The 17,828-nt window shown below is 40.6% G+C and overlaps 1 protein-coding gene across 1 annotated transcript in view; it reads right to left on the bottom strand.

The window, feature by feature from the left end:
• Positions 1–1,903: 1,903 nt before the first annotated feature.
• LOC144596024 (uncharacterized) overlaps positions 1,904–17,828 on the bottom strand; it is a 239,457-nt gene continuing 223,532 nt past the window's right edge. The window contains exons 48-54 of the mRNA XM_078404094.1: positions 16,466–16,573; positions 15,740–15,793; positions 14,083–14,190; positions 10,658–10,940; positions 7,896–8,086; positions 4,572–4,814; positions 1,904–3,014 (exon numbers count right to left, since the gene is read on the bottom strand). Of these exons, the coding sequence (XP_078260220.1) occupies positions 2,868–3,014; positions 4,572–4,814; positions 7,896–8,086; positions 10,658–10,940; positions 14,083–14,190; positions 15,740–15,793; positions 16,466–16,573 (1,134 nt within the window). The 3' untranslated portion in view covers positions 1,904–2,867. The remainder of the gene's footprint in view (positions 3,015–4,571; positions 4,815–7,895; positions 8,087–10,657; positions 10,941–14,082; positions 14,191–15,739; positions 15,794–16,465; positions 16,574–17,828) is intronic.

The following is a 17,828-nucleotide window of genomic DNA, read 5'->3' on the forward strand; positions in this document are numbered from 1 at the left end:
GTCCAAAAGAGATTTATTGGGCCAATTCCTGGGGTACAAGATTGTTTTATCACAAATGGCTAAAGAAATTAGATCTATATTCTTTTCTGCTTATAAAGATAAGTAGAGGTCGCATTGAAACCGAAGATCCTGAGAAGGCATGAATTGGTACATGTTGAGATATTCACACTAGTGGGAGAACGTTAAATGCGAGGACATTATTGCAATATTAGGGAGCGGTCATTTAAAAACTGAGGTGCATAGGAACTTCTCATTACACGATTAGGGAGCAGCCATTTAAAAACTGAGGTGTGCAGGAACTTCTCCAAGAGGGCAGTAATTCCCTACCCTCTAGATATAATCGAAGTCTGGTCATGGGGGTGTGGTTTGTATTTAAAGAGGGAGTCGATACGTTTTTGAAAGATCAACAAGTTAAAGGCTCTGGAGAACTAGCACAGAAATGATCATGGTGCAGATGAACCATGATCACATTGAAGGCCAAAGCAGACATGAGGGTCTGAGTTGCCTCCTACTCTTTATTTCTTTACATGGTCGAAGGACACAGTTGAGAATAGGAAGGTCCACTTCTGCCTTGTGTGGGCTCCTGATCTAAACGTTTATCAGGAATAGTGGTCAATTACGCTCCAATGTTTTATTGCCAACCCACCAGCTGAAAATCTTGGTCTTAGCTTACTTTAAAAAGATTATAAAAATAGGCAAACTGGCTTATCTTCACACGAAACCTGTGTATACCATATAATGCGGAACGCAAACAATAGTCACTGTTGTATTACATCAATGCGTGTGAAAACATGAGTCGTGATTACTGAAATTTCTCCTCTCCCAAGTAACATTCCTTCTGGGGTATTCAAGTGTGAGAACGTTGGTCCAGTTAATCCCAAATTAATACGTGAACAAGTAACCCACGAAAATCAAATTTCCCCCTGTTAAACCAAATTGCAGTTAATTCATTGTTCTGATGAGTGTTTACTAATATCTGTATTAGTAAACACAAGAAAACCTTAAACAATATAAAATTGCTTCAACATTTAATTTTCCTATTCATTGTTACTGTTACATAACAGAAGGTTCGGTAAAGCTCAGATAAGTAAATAGGTCTTACAGCAAGTTTAAAAACAGAGGCTCGCTTCCATAAGTATGGCAGGCAGCGTGGTGTGTAGCATCTCCAACTGGAGTGATTTTTGCGCCAAAATAAAGAGAAACAAATAGTTATAATAAATGAGTCATCTGGAGATTTAAACCCCCATTAATAAATCTCATTAATTTGGGACAAAAACCTTTTCAAATAACATGTTGCAAAAAGCATTTGTGGTAAATTGTATTTGGCCTTAAATGAACTACTTAAAGTATAACCGAGGGAAGGTAAAATTACTAAGACAAAAAAAAAGTATGCAAAAGAAAAGTGTGGAGAAATAAAAATGACAATGAGGAAATGCAGCCTTGCAAAGTAACTGATTAAAAGAAGGCCAATTTTGTGTTCTAGAAACTGAAATTGCCAATTGATTGTGCAATTAAATGCAGATGACTTTTCTAGTAGCATTAATAATCATGCATATATAATTACTAGTTCATTACACAAAGCAGTGACGTTAAAATGAATTTTCTGGATGAATATGATTTGTCTTGATATATTTTTTGATGCATATACAAATTTTCTAATTTATTTTAATTTCTTACCACTAAATATTGAATGTTTTCACTGTATTTGAGACCTGTATCTCTTTTAACCAAGATACATTGGCCAACAGGGTTTATTATCATTAGGACTAATACTACTGCTAAAAAGGTGAAACAGTACCTTTAACAAGGTATTAGACATCTTGTTAATGCCATGTTTGGTTAATTACAAGTTTACAATCATTTACTAGGTGGGGGGGGGGGGGGGACATCAATTAATTCAACCATAGGTGTTTCTGTTTTCCTTGTAAAATGGTCGTTTTTATTGGCGAATTAATGAACATTGTTAAAGAGATAAAGAAACATTGCAAAATGGATTTGCCTACATGTTTTAACTTTCAAGACATGCAGATCATTCTATCACTAATTGAACTGAGAGATGAGTTAAGGAACACCATTCATACTCAAAAAAAAATGTGGACACAACAGTAATAATAAAATGCCGATTGACAAGGCATTGTGTTAAGGGGTCTACTGCTACTTCATCAAAAGCTTAAAGGAAATAAGATCTTTGTAACTAGCACCATCATTTCTTTACTCTGTCTCCTGGTTCTGTAAACAAACGCAGAAGGAAACCCTGGAGATTTTAGCACCTTGGAGAAAAAAAATGAATCAGACATGCATCAACGCATCCTAGCTTCTGAAAGAGATGAGGTAGCTTAAACTTTGGGTACTTTTTTTAACGGCATCTGTTAATGTACGTGTGGTAGGAAAGCTTGATATTAAAGTAATCTCTATAATGAATAGATAGGACAGATTTTACACACTCATCAGGGAGTAGAGCTGATGGGAAGTATGGCTCAGAAACCCTGCGAGATGAAGCTGTGGTTCCCTCACCTAGGGTTACTGTCAGTGCGCTAAATCGTTCCAACAAGCATTGTATGGAACATTCCCAGATGTGAACATGTCAGAATCTGCATTTAATACTTTAAAGTTTTAAAAGTGAAAATCATAACTGCTCCCACTCCTGTTACAAAAGAACCAATAGTATTTACTGTACTTAAAAACTGCCCTATAGTTTCTACAGTTTTTAAATCACATTTTAATTTTATCAACGGGGTTCATATGAACAATAAATAATTGTTATGAAGGGCTGGAAAATTCTAAGTATTTATATATACAGTGCTGATTTGATCAGCCGTTAATTCAAGAGTCCAGGAATATCTTCAAAATCTCCATGTCCTTTTATTTTACAAGAAACAAACAGGGCCAATATCAAAGCCAAATTCCTGATCAGGACCCCCAATATCCAAGGGTGCAATATCCATAATGGGCAGCCGTGCTGTGTTCTGCGTTCGATATTCAAAGACCGTCTTGCCCCAACTACCACTGTGCTTCTGCAAGGCAAAAATAAACAGGATTGCAGAATGAATCTGTTGTTCTTCACATTAATGTTCACCTCAGTCATGAATTGCATAAACACACGTTCACCACCCTCAAATTATAGATTGCAAGAGATTTTTTGGGCGTGTTCAGATCTGTTATTATTTGGTTAAGATTTCTGCTGCTGGGCAATGTTGTTTCTAATTCACATGACCCCATACTTTGCATCATCATAACAAAACACAAAGTGCTAATGCGTGAGTTATATGGCCCTGGGACGAGCATTTGCAATCTGACAGCGATGCTCTCCTCAAGTCCCCTCCTGCCATTCCTCAGCTAACTCCAGCACTGCATTCCTCCATCCTCACCACTCTCTAACCCCAAGTGCCTCTGAACTACTCCATGGCAACCAGTTGCACTTTCTCACAACTTTTTCCATAAAGAGGTTTCTTCTGGATTCCCTATTGGACTTCATGGTAAATGTTCTGCACAGATGATCTTTAGATTCATTCTTTCTCCACAAGTGGAAATGTTCCCGATCCATTCTATCCCAAATTTCAAAGGTCTTTGTTCCATCTCCCCTTAACTTTCTTCTATCAAGAGAAAAGAGACCCAGTGTGTTCACCTTGATATGCATATCATCGCGCTTCGGATACCATCCCCCTGTATTTGCTCCACTGCCTCTTTATTACTTGTATAACGAAGACCAGAATAATAAACTATTCTCGTGCCCCTACAGAAATGCATCAAATCCAGTATTGTATTGAATGCTCACTCTAGGTACCATTGCTAACAAACCCTTTGTTATATATCGTCAGGGAGATTAACTGTTTCTCTGGACTTCCCTTCGGTTTGGATGTGTATTAACAAACCCACGGAACATATCGCTTCAATTCTATGCCCCAATTTAACTCCTGTTCCAGGCTGACTCAAGCGGCAATCCGAAAGGGCGCTCTTTTAGAATGGAGGTGAGGAGGAACCTCTTTAGTCAGATGGTAGTTAATCTGTGGAACTCATTGCCACAGAGGGCTATGGAGAACACGTCAGTGGAGATAGACAAATTCTTGATTAGAACGGGTGTCAAGGGTTAGGGGAGAAGGCAGGAAAATAGTAGGAGGCAGAGATCAGCCATGACTGAATGCCGGAGTAGACTCGACGGGCCGAATGGCCTAATTCTACTCCTATAACTTGCGAACTTATGAACGTTTGACGAGGAATATTACGTCCTTATGAACTCCACAACAGGTTCAGCAATTTCAGGCCCGTTTTACATAATTCCTATTTATATCACCTAAACACCTTTCTTTAATAGCTGTTTATTTTCAGACTCCTATTTTTTCGCTTTGCCTTCAGTCACTTAAACTCAAAGGCAAAATACTGTGGATGGTGAAAATGTGGAGCAAGTTACAAATGGCCAGGCTGCATCTTTGGAGAGATGCTCGTTTTGACACAGTTAACATTTTGGTTGATGATCTCCCTCCACACATGCTTGCCGACCTGCTGGGTATTCCTGACTTTTGTGGCAGAGAGCACTGCATTCTGTGGTAAACAAGCTACAGGTTAATACTTACAGTGCAGCCATCTTCAAGGACAGAATATTTAAATCTGTTGTTTCCTTCAGCTTTGATTTCAATATCATTGGCACTCTTCAGAATCAGTGCTTTCCTCAGTGTGCCAGTCTGGTCATCCATATAAGCAATGCTGTTTTTACAATGGTAGGTGATATTTTGGGAAGCTTCTTTTGACAGAAGACGAAGGAATGTTGTTTGGATCATGACAGTATTTGGAGAATGTTTCTTGTCACCGTAACTGAACTGTGGAGCAAGGAAAAAGAAATAAAACAGTGAGTCAGTGAAGTCTAATCTCCATGGCCATCAGGAACGAACCCACTTGTCATGTGTTAGTAGATCAGGAGGACAATGGTTTGTCTTACATTGACCCATGTACAACACTTTGTGGAAGATTGGTCAGACCCACAATGGTAACAGCAGCTCAGATTTTGGCAGCACAAGCTTGCTGTCTGCAATCTCCACCCATGTTCATCCCTTTTCCAAACATATTGGATGTATCCTGCTAATCCAAAGTATCTAGGCTCATGTGTGTAGGCAGAGAGATGGAAAGCATTCCTCCCAGCTCTGCTGGCTGTCAAGGCTTTCAACATCTGTAATGTTTATTTTTAACACTCTGTTTTAAGAAAAAAGGGTAGACAGTTGTTTATTCTTGGTTTGTTTAAATGTTTTAATATTTCTTTTTAGACAAATAATTCCTTTTGTTGCCTTTCTTAGAGTCATAGAGTCATAGAGTCATAGAGTGATACAGTGTGGATCTTCGGCCCAACTTGCCCACACCAGCCAACATGTCCCAGCTACACAAGTCCCATGTGCCTGCGCTTGGTCCATATCTCTCCAAACTTGTCCTATCCATGTACCTGTCTAACTGATTCTTAAATGTTGGGATAGTCCCAGCCTCAACTACCTCCTCTGGCAGCTCATTCCATACACCCACCACTCTTTGTGTGAAAAAGTTACCCCTCAGATTCCTTTTAAATTTTTCCCCTTCACTTTGAACCTATGTCTTCTGGTCCTCGATTCCCCTACTCTGGGCAAGAGATTCTGTGCATCTACCCGATCTATTCTTGCCCAGGGTCTTGCAATCCCCATCGAAATCAATGGGGCCACAGAACCTGCACCAGGTCTGGCCTGATGGAAGATCTGAGAGCTGACTCTCTGGCAGATCCGTTGGAGTATCTCCAGAGGATGGTGCTGAGATGAGAGACTCCATGGGGAGACAGCTAAAAATGCATTGCCAATTCATGATGAGTAAGTGTGGAACTTCTGCCTTTTGCAGAGAGCTTGCTGAAAACCTGGACAGGAACATTTACCTACAAAACCCAGGCTGTTGATTTTTCTCAGCAAAAAAACTAGAAGGCTGGAGGAACTAAATGGGCCAGGCGGCATCCGTAGACGGAAATGGACAGGCAATGTTTCAGGTCGGAAACCTTCTTCAGACCGGGTCCTCAAACAAAACGGTGACTGTCCACAGATAGAAACAAAATGATGGAGTAACTCAGCAGGTCAGGCAGCATCTCTGGAGAACATGGATATGTGACATTTCAGGGTGGAATCCCACAGATGCCCTTGGCTCTGAGTTCTTCCAGCAGTCTGTATTTATTTGCTCAAGATTACAATATCTGCAAGACTACAAGTCTTCGGTGTCTCTATTGATTTTCCTTCATTTGTCTGCATGTTCTGACCAATCCTGTAATCTCAGAAAGCATTGATTCATTTCTCTGTACTTAGCCAGTCATGCCAGTGATTCATTATTGCTTTAATTAGCTAAGTCCACATCCAAAAGGAATGCCTTATGATGTTCTATATTGATGAGGGTCAGCCTAGGTAGTTTCCACACACACTGCTGTTTTGCTGTTCTACCAGTAGATGATGGTGTTGCTCTGCTTAACACAGTGGCAGAAATCATACATGAGACAACCACACCATCTGCTGTCTGACAGCTGACACTGCAAGACTCTGGCCTCTTGTTAAACAAGGAAGGAATGCATTGCTTCGATTCTTCAGGAGTGATGATTGTGTACTATTTTGCTAATCCAAGCTTAACTTTAGCAAACATTTTCCTTTTTTTTAAATTACATCAGTTATCGGATTAAGTTTTTAAAGTTTAAGTTTTAGAGATACAACTCTTTGCCACTGTCTCCATGCTGAACATTGATCACCTGTTTACACTAGTTCTACGTTATCCCACATTCTCATCCACTCCCTTCAAATTGAGGCCAACTTTTTTTACAGGCCGATTAACCTACAAAATGGTGTTTCAACCTTTATGATAAATGGATCAATGCTCACATTGTGGCTTTTTAACCTGCTGCCAGACATTTTGCTAAAGTGTCCAATTACATGCGCTTCGAGTGGGGTTTTTTAGAGAGAAAAGCTAAACAATAACAAAAATTGCACTCCCTTTATAATTATTGGATTAAAGGTTCCTGTGCAAACTTGTTAAGAAATGTTGAGCATATCTTCTGCAGACTGTCCAAAATAATTTTCTATTGTCAGCACAAGTTAGATGGAAGTAACTTGTATAAAATATGAAAACAATTATAATTAAATTAGACATTCAGCAAATTATTCTCTGGCCTAAAAATTGGATTTTGCCCTTTCTAGTTCAGCTTTGTTCATAATGCCAACACTAAATTAGGGGTCACAGGAATTGCAAAGCTGGATTTAAGAAATCATTATCGTTCATAGGCAGCAGAACATGGGCTGTGAATTCACAGAAGGCAGCTGCTGTATCAGACATACACTGATTGCTGAGCAGAGAATAGAACTCAATTAAAGTGTAGGCACAAAATGCTAGAGTAACTCAGCAGGTCAGGCAGCATCTCTGGAGAAAATGGATAGGTGACGTTTTGGGTCGGGACCTTTCCTCCGACTGATTGTAGGATGAGGGGGGACTGGAAGGAAGGAAAGACCACGAAAAATCAGGATCGGCAACAGATTACCACAGGAAAGATGGTTCCCTGATAGGCCAATTGTTGGCGAGGGACGGTGTGATTTCCAAGAGGGACATTCCAGCATTTTGTGTCTATCTTTGGTATAAACCAGCATCTGCAGTTCCTATTTAATTTAAGTGTGTTTTAACAGAAAGGCGGGAGATAAATGTGCCTCGGATTGACAGAGCATCGGACAAGGTTTAGTTGGTGTTTGAAAGTATGCAAGTACCATCTGGTTTCAATGAACCAGAATCTTTCCACAAGAGTTTGAGATTATTTCAATTTTTTAAAAAAATCATTGGAAACTGTTCCTTATCTTGATGACAAATGAAGGAAGCTTGAAATGTTGTTTTACACAATGAAAAATACAATTTCTAAAGTTCAAACTTACTTGTATTCCACCATTCATGGAATCGCCAAACCATAAATGTCGATCATCATCATTATTCCTTTTGGTCCACCAGGACTTGTGTGGAATTTCAGATGGGTCAGCATGTATACAGGTGTCCCCAGTGTCCATGTTGCAGTATATTTCAATAGCATCCTCAACACATCCCTGGTTTGGATCAATCCAGTACTTGCCTGTAAAATAAACTCATTTATTAAAGTTCAAGGTAACCACGTGTGAGTTAACCACAAGAAGTCAACCTTCCCTGTGCCCTGGTGTGAGAATGGAAATGCACAGTGGCATAGCAGTAGAGTTGCTGCCTTTCAGGGCCAGACACCCGGGTTTGATCCTGACTACGGGTGCTGACAGTACGGAGTTTGTACGTTCTCCCTGTGACCACGTGGGTTTTCTCCAGGTGCTCTGGTTTCCTTCCACACTTCCAAGAGACGTACAGGTTTGTTGGTGAATTAGCTTCGGGAAAATTGTAAATTGTCCCTTGTGTGTAGGATAGTGCTAGTGTACAGGGTGATCGCTGATCGGCACAGGCTCGGTGGGCCGTAGGGCCTGTTTCTGCATTGTATCTTTAAAGTCAAAAGTCTAAATTCATCAAAACTTCCTCAAAGTTCAGGTGGTCAAAACGTCCAACTGCAGGCCCCCTATTGAATACCCTGAAAGAAGAAGGATAAATCCTTCTGTCCAAGAGGATTGCAAAGGTAATTTTAGAGTTACAGGCCCTTCGGCCCACCGAGTCCACGCTGAACAGCAATCACTCATACACTAGTTCGATCCGACACACTAGGGACAATCTATAGATACCAATTAACCTACAAACCTGCACATCTTTGGGATGTGGGAGGGAACTGGAGCACCCGGAGGAATCTCCTCGCAGTTAATATCATCATCATATCATATATATACAGCCGGAAACAGGCCTTTTCGGCCCACCAAGTCCGTGCCGCCCAGCGATCCCCGTACATTAACACTATCCTACACCCACTAGGGACAATTTTTTTTTAAACATTTACCCAGCCAATTAACCTACATACCTGTACGTCTTTGGAGTGTGGGAGGAAACCGAATACTTCGGAGAAAACCCACGCAGGTCACGGGGAGACCTGTAATTAATCTGTAATTTCCTTTTCACCTGACATTGCCATGGTCACAAATGGTTGAAAACATGTATGGAACAGTACAACACATGAGCAGGACTTTGGGCTGATAATGATAATGCTGAACATGATACAGAGTGAAATTAATTTCCTCTGATGCATGTAATCCATATCCCTCCATTATCCATATCCCTCCATATTTATCACCAAGTCTGCCTCTTAGTGTCAGAAAGTCAGTCTGAGGTGATTTAAGTAGCAATATTATTTCCCTAACACATTTTTATAACCTAAATTAGTTTATTTTTGTGGGGTGGGGGGGAGAGGAATTACAGGCCCCCAACATCTTCATTAATTTGAGCAAGGATTTGCACATTCCTGAACGATTGTCTACGATGTAGAATTATGGCTCATGCAGATAAAAGTGTCGAGAAATTAACAGACAGTTCCACCGATTCTAACCCATAACTCTATTCTTAAATGAAGGTTCCTCAAAAAAAAAACTATTTGGCAAAATATTAACCGGATCTGGAGAGATGTTTACCCACTCATTATGATTCTGCGTGATTGAGGAGTTTGCTCATGTTTAAAATAGTCAAGAGTCAGGAGTATTTTATTGTCAAAAGTCCCAGATAGAACAATGAAATTCTTACTTGCACCAGCTCAACAGAATATGTAAACACAGTACACTGTAAACAATATAATAAACGAGAGAAAAAAGTTCAGTATACAAAAACATCTCTTGTTTATTATATTATTTACAGAGTACTATGTTTACATATTCTGTTGAGCTGGTGCAAGTAAGAATTTCATTGTTATATATATATATATTCACAAAATGCTGGAGTAACTCAGCAGGTCAGGCAGCATCTCGGGAGAGAAGGAATGGGTGAAGTTTCGGGTCGAGACCCTTCTTCTATATATATATATATATATATATATATATATACATACATACACACATACACATATTATATATACATATATGCACATATATATATATGTTTGCACTATTATTGTTTGCTTAACACACACAGGTATAAATATAGATAGTTCTGCCATAATGTAATAGTTGCATTCCTGAGGAATCTCGTAGCAGCAGAAATCATGTTAAAAAAACAATTGTCAATGGGGGAAAGGGACTTGGGGGTTAGAGTTTCAGTCACATTAACAATATTATTCCCACAGGATTTTCAAAATAGCGACAAGAAGCGACAAGCTTTTGTTACTGGAAGCTAAAAATACTAAAAGCTGTTTGTTCAACACTGTACCAATGCACGTATCAATAGAAGGGATTGCTTGTATATTTTGATGGCCTCCCACCTTTGAAGTAGCAGCTGTGTTCTTAAGAGACAATGGTGTCTGATTACTATAAGGAGGTTGAATGGAAACAGATTATTTCCCCTCCCCCCCCCCCCCCCCCCCCTATGCTGCTTTAGTCTAAGACTGCTTTATTTCTGTTTGTCTATTTCCAAGGGTTTAAGTGGTTTTCTAGTTCTTGTGTGAAATTACGCTGTAACCAATTTAGCCTGCATATTGCAAATAGTGTTCCCCAATTCATCACTAGCGTTATATCCAATTTGCGTTATGGGAACATGCTTTGCAGCAGTAACTAGCTAGAAACATGCAGGAAAGCAAAGTACCTGTGCAGATACATACCGCTTTTCTTTTCTGGATGACAGAATAGAAGATCCTGGCATGTTCGAGCTGGGTTCTTCCTCGAACCGTCCGGGCTGCGCATGGTTTCCAACTGGCTGCTCAGGGACTTCAGGGTGGCATCCACCCCCGAATCCACCGGGATGCTGGCAGACGTCTCATCGGCATTCAGCATATCCAGGGAGTCATGTGCCATGCCATAGGTGGCCAGCATATCTTCATAGGCAGCCGTCGGTGGTCCAGGAGGCCCGGGAATACCAGGAACACCTTCTTCACCCCTAGGACCCTACCAGAAAGAATGGCACAAAAATCTGGAGTAACTCAGCGGGTCAGGCAGCATCTCTGGAGAAAAGGAGTAGGTGGCGTTTCGGGTCAACACCCTTCTTCGGACTGAGAGTCAGGTGAGAGGGGAACGAGAGATATGAAGAGGTACATAGACCAAATAGACAATAGACAATAGGTGCAAGAGTAGGCCATTCAGCCCTTCGAGCCAGCACCGCCATTCAATGTGATCATGGCTGATCATTCTCAATCAGTCCCCCGTTCCTGCCTTCTCCCCATACCCCCTGACTCCGCTATCTTTAAGAGCTCTATCTAGCTCTCTCTTGAATGCATTCAGAGAATTGGCCTCCACTGCCTTCTGAGGCAGAGAATGAAGGAAAGATATGCAAGTAAAATCGGTAGTAAAGAAAGCAAACTCAATGCTAGCATTTATTTCAAGAAGGATTGTATACAAAAACAGGGATGTAATGTTGAGGCTCTAAACGCTGCTTGTAAGGCCACATTTGGAGTATTGAGAGCAATTTTGGCACCATATCTGAGGAAGGATGTGCTGGTTCTGGAGAGGGTGCAGAGGAGTTTTATAAAAATGATCCCAGCAGGAGGTGAACCTATGATGAGCATTTGTCAGCACTGGACCTGTACATGCTAGAGATTAGAAGAATGAGAGGGGGCTTCATTGAAACATACAGAATAGTGAAAGGCTTGAATAGAGTGGATGTGGAGAGGATGTTTCCACTAGTGGCAGAGTTTAGGACTAGAGGTCATAACCTCAGAATTAAAGGATGGTCTTTTAGGAAGGAGATGAGAAGAAATGTCTTTAGTCAGAGGGTGGTGAATCCGTGGAATTCTTTGCCACAGAAGGCTGTGGAGGCCAAGTCAGTAGATATTTTTAAGGCCAAGATAGATGGATTTTTGATTAGTACAGGTGTCAGAGGTTATGGGGAGAAGGCAGGAGAATGGGGTTAGGAGAGAGAGAAAGATCAGCCATGATTGAATGGTGTAGACAATGGGCCGAATGGCCTAATTCTACACCTATCACCAATGACCTTATGACCTTATGATATGCAAAAGGAAAAATGCTGAGGGCCAGTTAATGATTGGTAATTATCATGTTCTGTGCTTGCATTTCAAACAAACCTCAATCATTTTCATAAGCAGCTGTTCACTTTCACTGCGGACATTGGAATTTTATGCGACGATGCTGAGAACCTTCATTCTTCACTCTGGTATTTTTCTCATTGCTCTACCTGTTGTTCTTGATTGATTATATTCATGTATATTATTATTGGATAGCACGCACACAAAAGCTTTTCGCTGTGCCAAGTATTCGGTAATAAAAACCCAAACCTAAACCGTTTCTTCAAACGGGGAGCAGGAGCAGAGAGACAGAGGGGTGTAAAATGAGGGTAGAAGCAACAGGTAGCAAGGTGAAAAGTAAAAGTGGCAGGCAAACAAATCCAGGGCAAAAATCAAAAAGGGCCACTTTTCAACATAATTGTATAAGGGGTAAGAGAGTTATAAAAACAAGCCTGAAGGCTTTGTGTCTCAATGCAAGGAGTATATGTAATAAGGTGGATGAATTAAATGTGGAGATAGTTATTAATGATTATGATATAGTTGGGATTATGGAGACATGGCTCCAGGGTGACCAAGGCTGGAGCTCAACATCCAGGGATATTCTATATTCAGGCGGGATAGACAGAAAGGAAAAGGAGGTGGGGTAGCGTTACTGGTTAGAGAGGAGATTAAAGCAGTGGAAAGGAAGGACATTAGCTTGGAGGAGGTGGAATCGATATGGGTAGAGCTAAATGCTGAAACACTTAGCAGGCCAAGGTCCGACAGTTCTGATGAAATCTCATTGACCTGATATTTTAGCTCTGTTTCTCATTCTATAAATGCTGGCAGAGTTGCAGAATATTTCCAGCGTTTTCTGTTTTAATTCAAGGACAAAATTATTAGCTTGATAGAGCGGGATAGATCAGATATCTTTATGTGTCCTTCCAATTTCATAGATCCAGCTCTAAAATCTGGACACATTGCTACTGCTTACAATATTTATGTTTACAGTATTACAGTGTTTACGGTATTTGCTACATAGCTTAATGCTAGTTAGAACACAAGCAAGTAGGAGCAGGAGGAGACCATTAGGCCCCTCAAGCCTGCCCCACTTTTCAATATGATCATGGCAGATCAATGCTGGCCTCAAGTCATCTACTTCAAACATTTATCAATCTCCACCATAAACATATCTAATGATGTGGCCTACACCACGCTCGGTGACAGAGAATTCCAAAGAGTCACCATCCATTGAGAGAAGAAATTTCTACACACCCCAGTTTTAGAGTCATAGAGAGTGGAAACAGGCACTTCATCCCAATTTGCCCACAACGACCATCATGTCCAATCTACAATAGTCCCACCTGCCTGTGTTTGGCCCATATCCCTCTAAACCTATCCTATCCGTGTACCTCTCTAAATGTTACTTGAACATTGTGATAGTTCCTGCCTTAACTACCTCCCCTGGCAGCTTGTTCTATACACCCATCACCCTTTGTGTGCAATGGTCACCCCCCAGGCTCCTATTAAATCTTTCCCTGCTCACCTTAAACCTAAGTCCTTTGGTTCTTGATTCCCCTACTCTGCGCAAGAAACTGCAATTACCCGATCTATTCCTCTCGTTATTTTGTACACCTCTGTAAGGTCACCCCTCATCCTCCTGCTCTCCAAGGAATAGAATCCTAGCCTGCCCAAGCTCTCCTTCTAGCTCAGCAACCCCCCCACCACCCACCCAGGTCCTGGCAATGTCCTTGTAAATTTTCTCTGCACCCTTTCCAGCTTGACAACATTTTCCCTTTGACGTGGTGCACAGAGCTGAACACAATACTCTAAATGTAGCCTCATCAACATCTTTTATAGCTGCAACATGACCTCCCAACTTCGTTACTAAATACTATGACTGATGAAATGACTATTTTCTATTTCTAGTGACTTCAAACATTTCAATAAATTCTCTTCCCATTCTGCCAGACTCCCAAATCACAATTACCAGAACGCTTTGATCGTAGGTATTTCACAATTTTGGTGGCGTGGTTAAACTGCAGAGAAGGCACTCAACACTCCTGCTGGATAGCATTGTGCACCCTTACCTCAGGGCCAGTCTCTCCAACAGTTCCACGCGATCCAGGTGGTCCAATAGGTCCAGGGAATCCAAGGTGGCCTTCTTTTCCAGGAGGTCCAACTGGACCAGGAGGTCCCTGAAAAACAATACGACATGCTGTGGTGTTGGAATTTGAAACTTGTGCATTAGATCTTTCAAAATGTACAGACTGAAGCAAGAGAACTATTATTTATTACAACTTGAGTCTTCCCATCTGAGCACTATAAATTGTTCCTCACACACTTGAGTGTCTCACTGATGTTAACCCTCAGAGCCCAAGAAATGATCAGCCACCCAAAACAAAATGGCACTACTTTTATGGAAAGTAACATTACTGGTTAGCAGTGAAAGAACTTGTATCCCAGGATGCATTACTTCTGAAAAAACATAGAAATCTGATGACAGGTTGCGAAATCTGCAGTATGTCAAAAGTGAAGATAGCTATACAGTACAATGACCTCGAGTATCCTTTCACATGGAGCACAAGGTTCTTGATAGACATCCCTTGACGTGCAGCTTGCAAAATCTGCAGTATGTCAAAAGTGACGATAGCGAGCTAGCTAGCTATAACTGTACAGCACAAGGTCCTTGAGAGTTATCTTTACAAAGATTAAATGGAAATAGAGGATCGAATAGCATGTTGTTTTTATTATATATTAGTGCTTTTAAGAACATATTGTGATAGGCGATAAGGAATTAGAAAATGCGCATGATTTCAATTGATCAAAATCAGTGTAACAGTTGACATTTCCGAACAGAATTTTAGAGTAGTACGGTGACTGGGACTGTGCTTGTCAGCTTGGGCACAAGTAAATAAAGTGTGCCTGGAAAACGAATGCAAGTTGTCCAGTTGATTGACGACGACAATATAGCAAACAATTGAACAACATAGAAATGTTTCTTTGGTTGCATATGGTTAATGCATATAGAGTGATGGCTTCTGAATATCTCTTGCGTTGACTCCAATGGAACCAGAAACTGGCAGTGCATGTATAGGGGGCAATACTATGTTCGAAAGATCAGCAGCTTTTCAGTGGATGTAACACTAAGATGAGGTGTAGATGCATGAAATCAACCCTGCAAGGGCAATGTTGCAATGCAATTCATATATATAAAGATTTCCACAGATGTAAAATTATATAATTCTCTATTTATTTCTTTGCTCACAGGATATCAAACACATTTATTGTCCACTCCTGGCACTCTCTGAAAGATGGAGGTTGGCCATTTCAGAGAGCATGGCGGGTGAGGGCAGCAGTGAAGTTGGTAGGGTTTGACAACGACCCACACGTTTTATCATCTCGTTGGTTGGGGTTACTTTTTTATTCTAGATTTAGCTTAGCTTCTTGGACGTGTATTCCACTTTTGCCTTGGTACGATTCAAACTCTCTGGATCCATCACTTAATTGTGATTAGAAAGGAACTTATGTGACGTTTATTTTTCCCATTCTACTTATTCTGTTTGTGAAATTGCACATATTCATTGTTCATAAGCGATAAGAGCAGAAATAGGCCATCCAGCCCATCAAGTCTACTCTGCTGTTCAATCGTGGCTGATCTATCTCCCCCTCTCGACTCCATTCTCCTGCCTTCTCCCCATAACCCCTGACATCCGTACTAATCAAATCATGTTGAAATACACTTACTCTGGGACCAACTGGCCCGGGCATTCCTGGGCCACCCTGTTGACCAGAAGGACCCTGAAGAGAGAAGAAAGGATTAGTTTAATCCTTTGAATAGTAGAAGATACAGTGGCTAGGATGTTCACACAACTGTGTTCATTTCAATAAGAGGAATGTGCTTGGCAAGTACAGTGAGACACCATGGCCTGTTACATTTATCAAGTACGTAATATTTTTTCTGGCACAGGTCCACCACCGATTTTCCAGCAACTGATGATCCAGTGCCTCCTTTAATCAGGAGAAAATCGCAAGAGCACTCTTGAAATCGCTCCTGGATGTTCCCCCGAAAATGTGGCACCTAAGCGGGGTGAGGCGGCAGATCTCGACCTCATCGGAACTTCCGTGACGATCGGTGGGTTGAATTTTCCCTCTGTAGCAGGGGCTCTGGAACTCCTGCCCAGCTCGAACTGGCCGATCAGTTCCCATAGCCGACATCCGAGGCCGACTTTGCAGGCTGGTATCTCAGCCCCTCGGCGGCCTAAGCGGACTGTTCCAGTACCATTGGACCCGTCTCAAAGGCCATGACCTCTGTTGGTCCAGCAAAATGGATAATCCAGATAGGCTCTGGAACCAAGGGTGCCAGAAAATCGGTGGTGGATCTGTATTACCAAGTGAAATATCGTTTAGCGTAAAGATAGGGAAACCTGCCTGAAATGAGCTGAGGGTAGCAATCAAAAGGCAGCTACTTACAGGAGGACCAGGAAGACCTTGTAAACCAGTAAATCCACGATGACCTTTCTGACCACGTTCGCCTTGAATTCCATTATCTCCCTTGTCACCACGGGGACCTTGCGGGCCCTACAAAAGTCAATTCAAGTTTAAGCTTTATTTTAATGTTAGAGAAAATAATTTGATAACGTTCAAAACAGCTTCAGTAGGGGGTCACCGAACAGATAAGTTGGACTTTAAAATGTTAAATATGCCAAAGCTACATGCATTCCTCAAGCATTTATCAGGGTTTCACCATCATTTGTGTTAGGTTGAATAGAAGTCCACAAAACTGGGAATGCCCCCAAATCATGTTAAGTATCAAAGTGCATTTCCATTTGTGTCCATTTGCTGACATCCAAGGAATTTAAAAACAAAACAAGTCCCTTTACCCTGGGTACAATACTTTGTAAAAGAACATTTATTTGATATTTTTAAAAGTTAATTACATATATATAATTGATAAACTAAGCAGAATTATTTACTAAAATGTTTTTTCAGCCATTTAGAAGCAGATGGCACACAGATGGTGAAGTAGGACTGATTTAAATTAATTGTAAATACATCCTGAAGATAGTCTGTAGTGCTCCAAAATCCATTCCATTAAATTCAAAACAAATGTGCAACATGTTTATTAGCACATTAACCACAGATGAATTTCTGCAGTTTTATTTTGATAAATCCATTTCCAGCTCGCTAATCAGATTCAATCAATTAATGAATAATTTCAAAGCAAAATCTGGCTAAATTAGAATGATATTAAACAGAAGAACTTTCTTCAGACCCGACCCAAAATGTCGCTGATCCATTCCCTCCAGTTTCGCTCAAGTTTTCAGCATCTGCAGTTTCTCGTGTTTCTGAATGATACATTCTGATTATATCACTTTCGTTAATTCAGCATCGTGACTGCACCACTAACTGTTCATATTGCCTAATTCTAAATGCATTCTTGCCTATGATATGGTCCCAAAAATAGAAACTAAAAATATATTTTTATAACTCAACATTTCAAATCACTCCATTAGGACATTGGTATTTTTTTTTAACTTGTTTGGAGTTAATATCTCTACTAAACCAGCAGGGAGGCAAATTTCAGATGTTAATTCGTATATTACAGGTATCACACTGCAAGTAAAAGATTAAGCTTCCCAATGATCCTGTATGAAATGTCATGCATTAGTTAGATGCCACTGATCGAAAGAGGGTTCTGAATAAATGCCTGTATATATATTTAATTCCAAAATGATAAAAAAATAAAGATTTTTATGCATATGAATGTGAAAAACTTTAAGTATTCAAAACAAAAACTTCTCATATCCAACATAATTTTGTTTGGAAGACTGAC

This window comes from Rhinoraja longicauda, chromosome 8, assembly GCF_053455715.1.
Source record: "Rhinoraja longicauda isolate Sanriku21f chromosome 8, sRhiLon1.1, whole genome shotgun sequence".
NCBI lineage: Eukaryota > Metazoa > Chordata > Chondrichthyes > Rajiformes > Arhynchobatidae > Rhinoraja > Rhinoraja longicauda.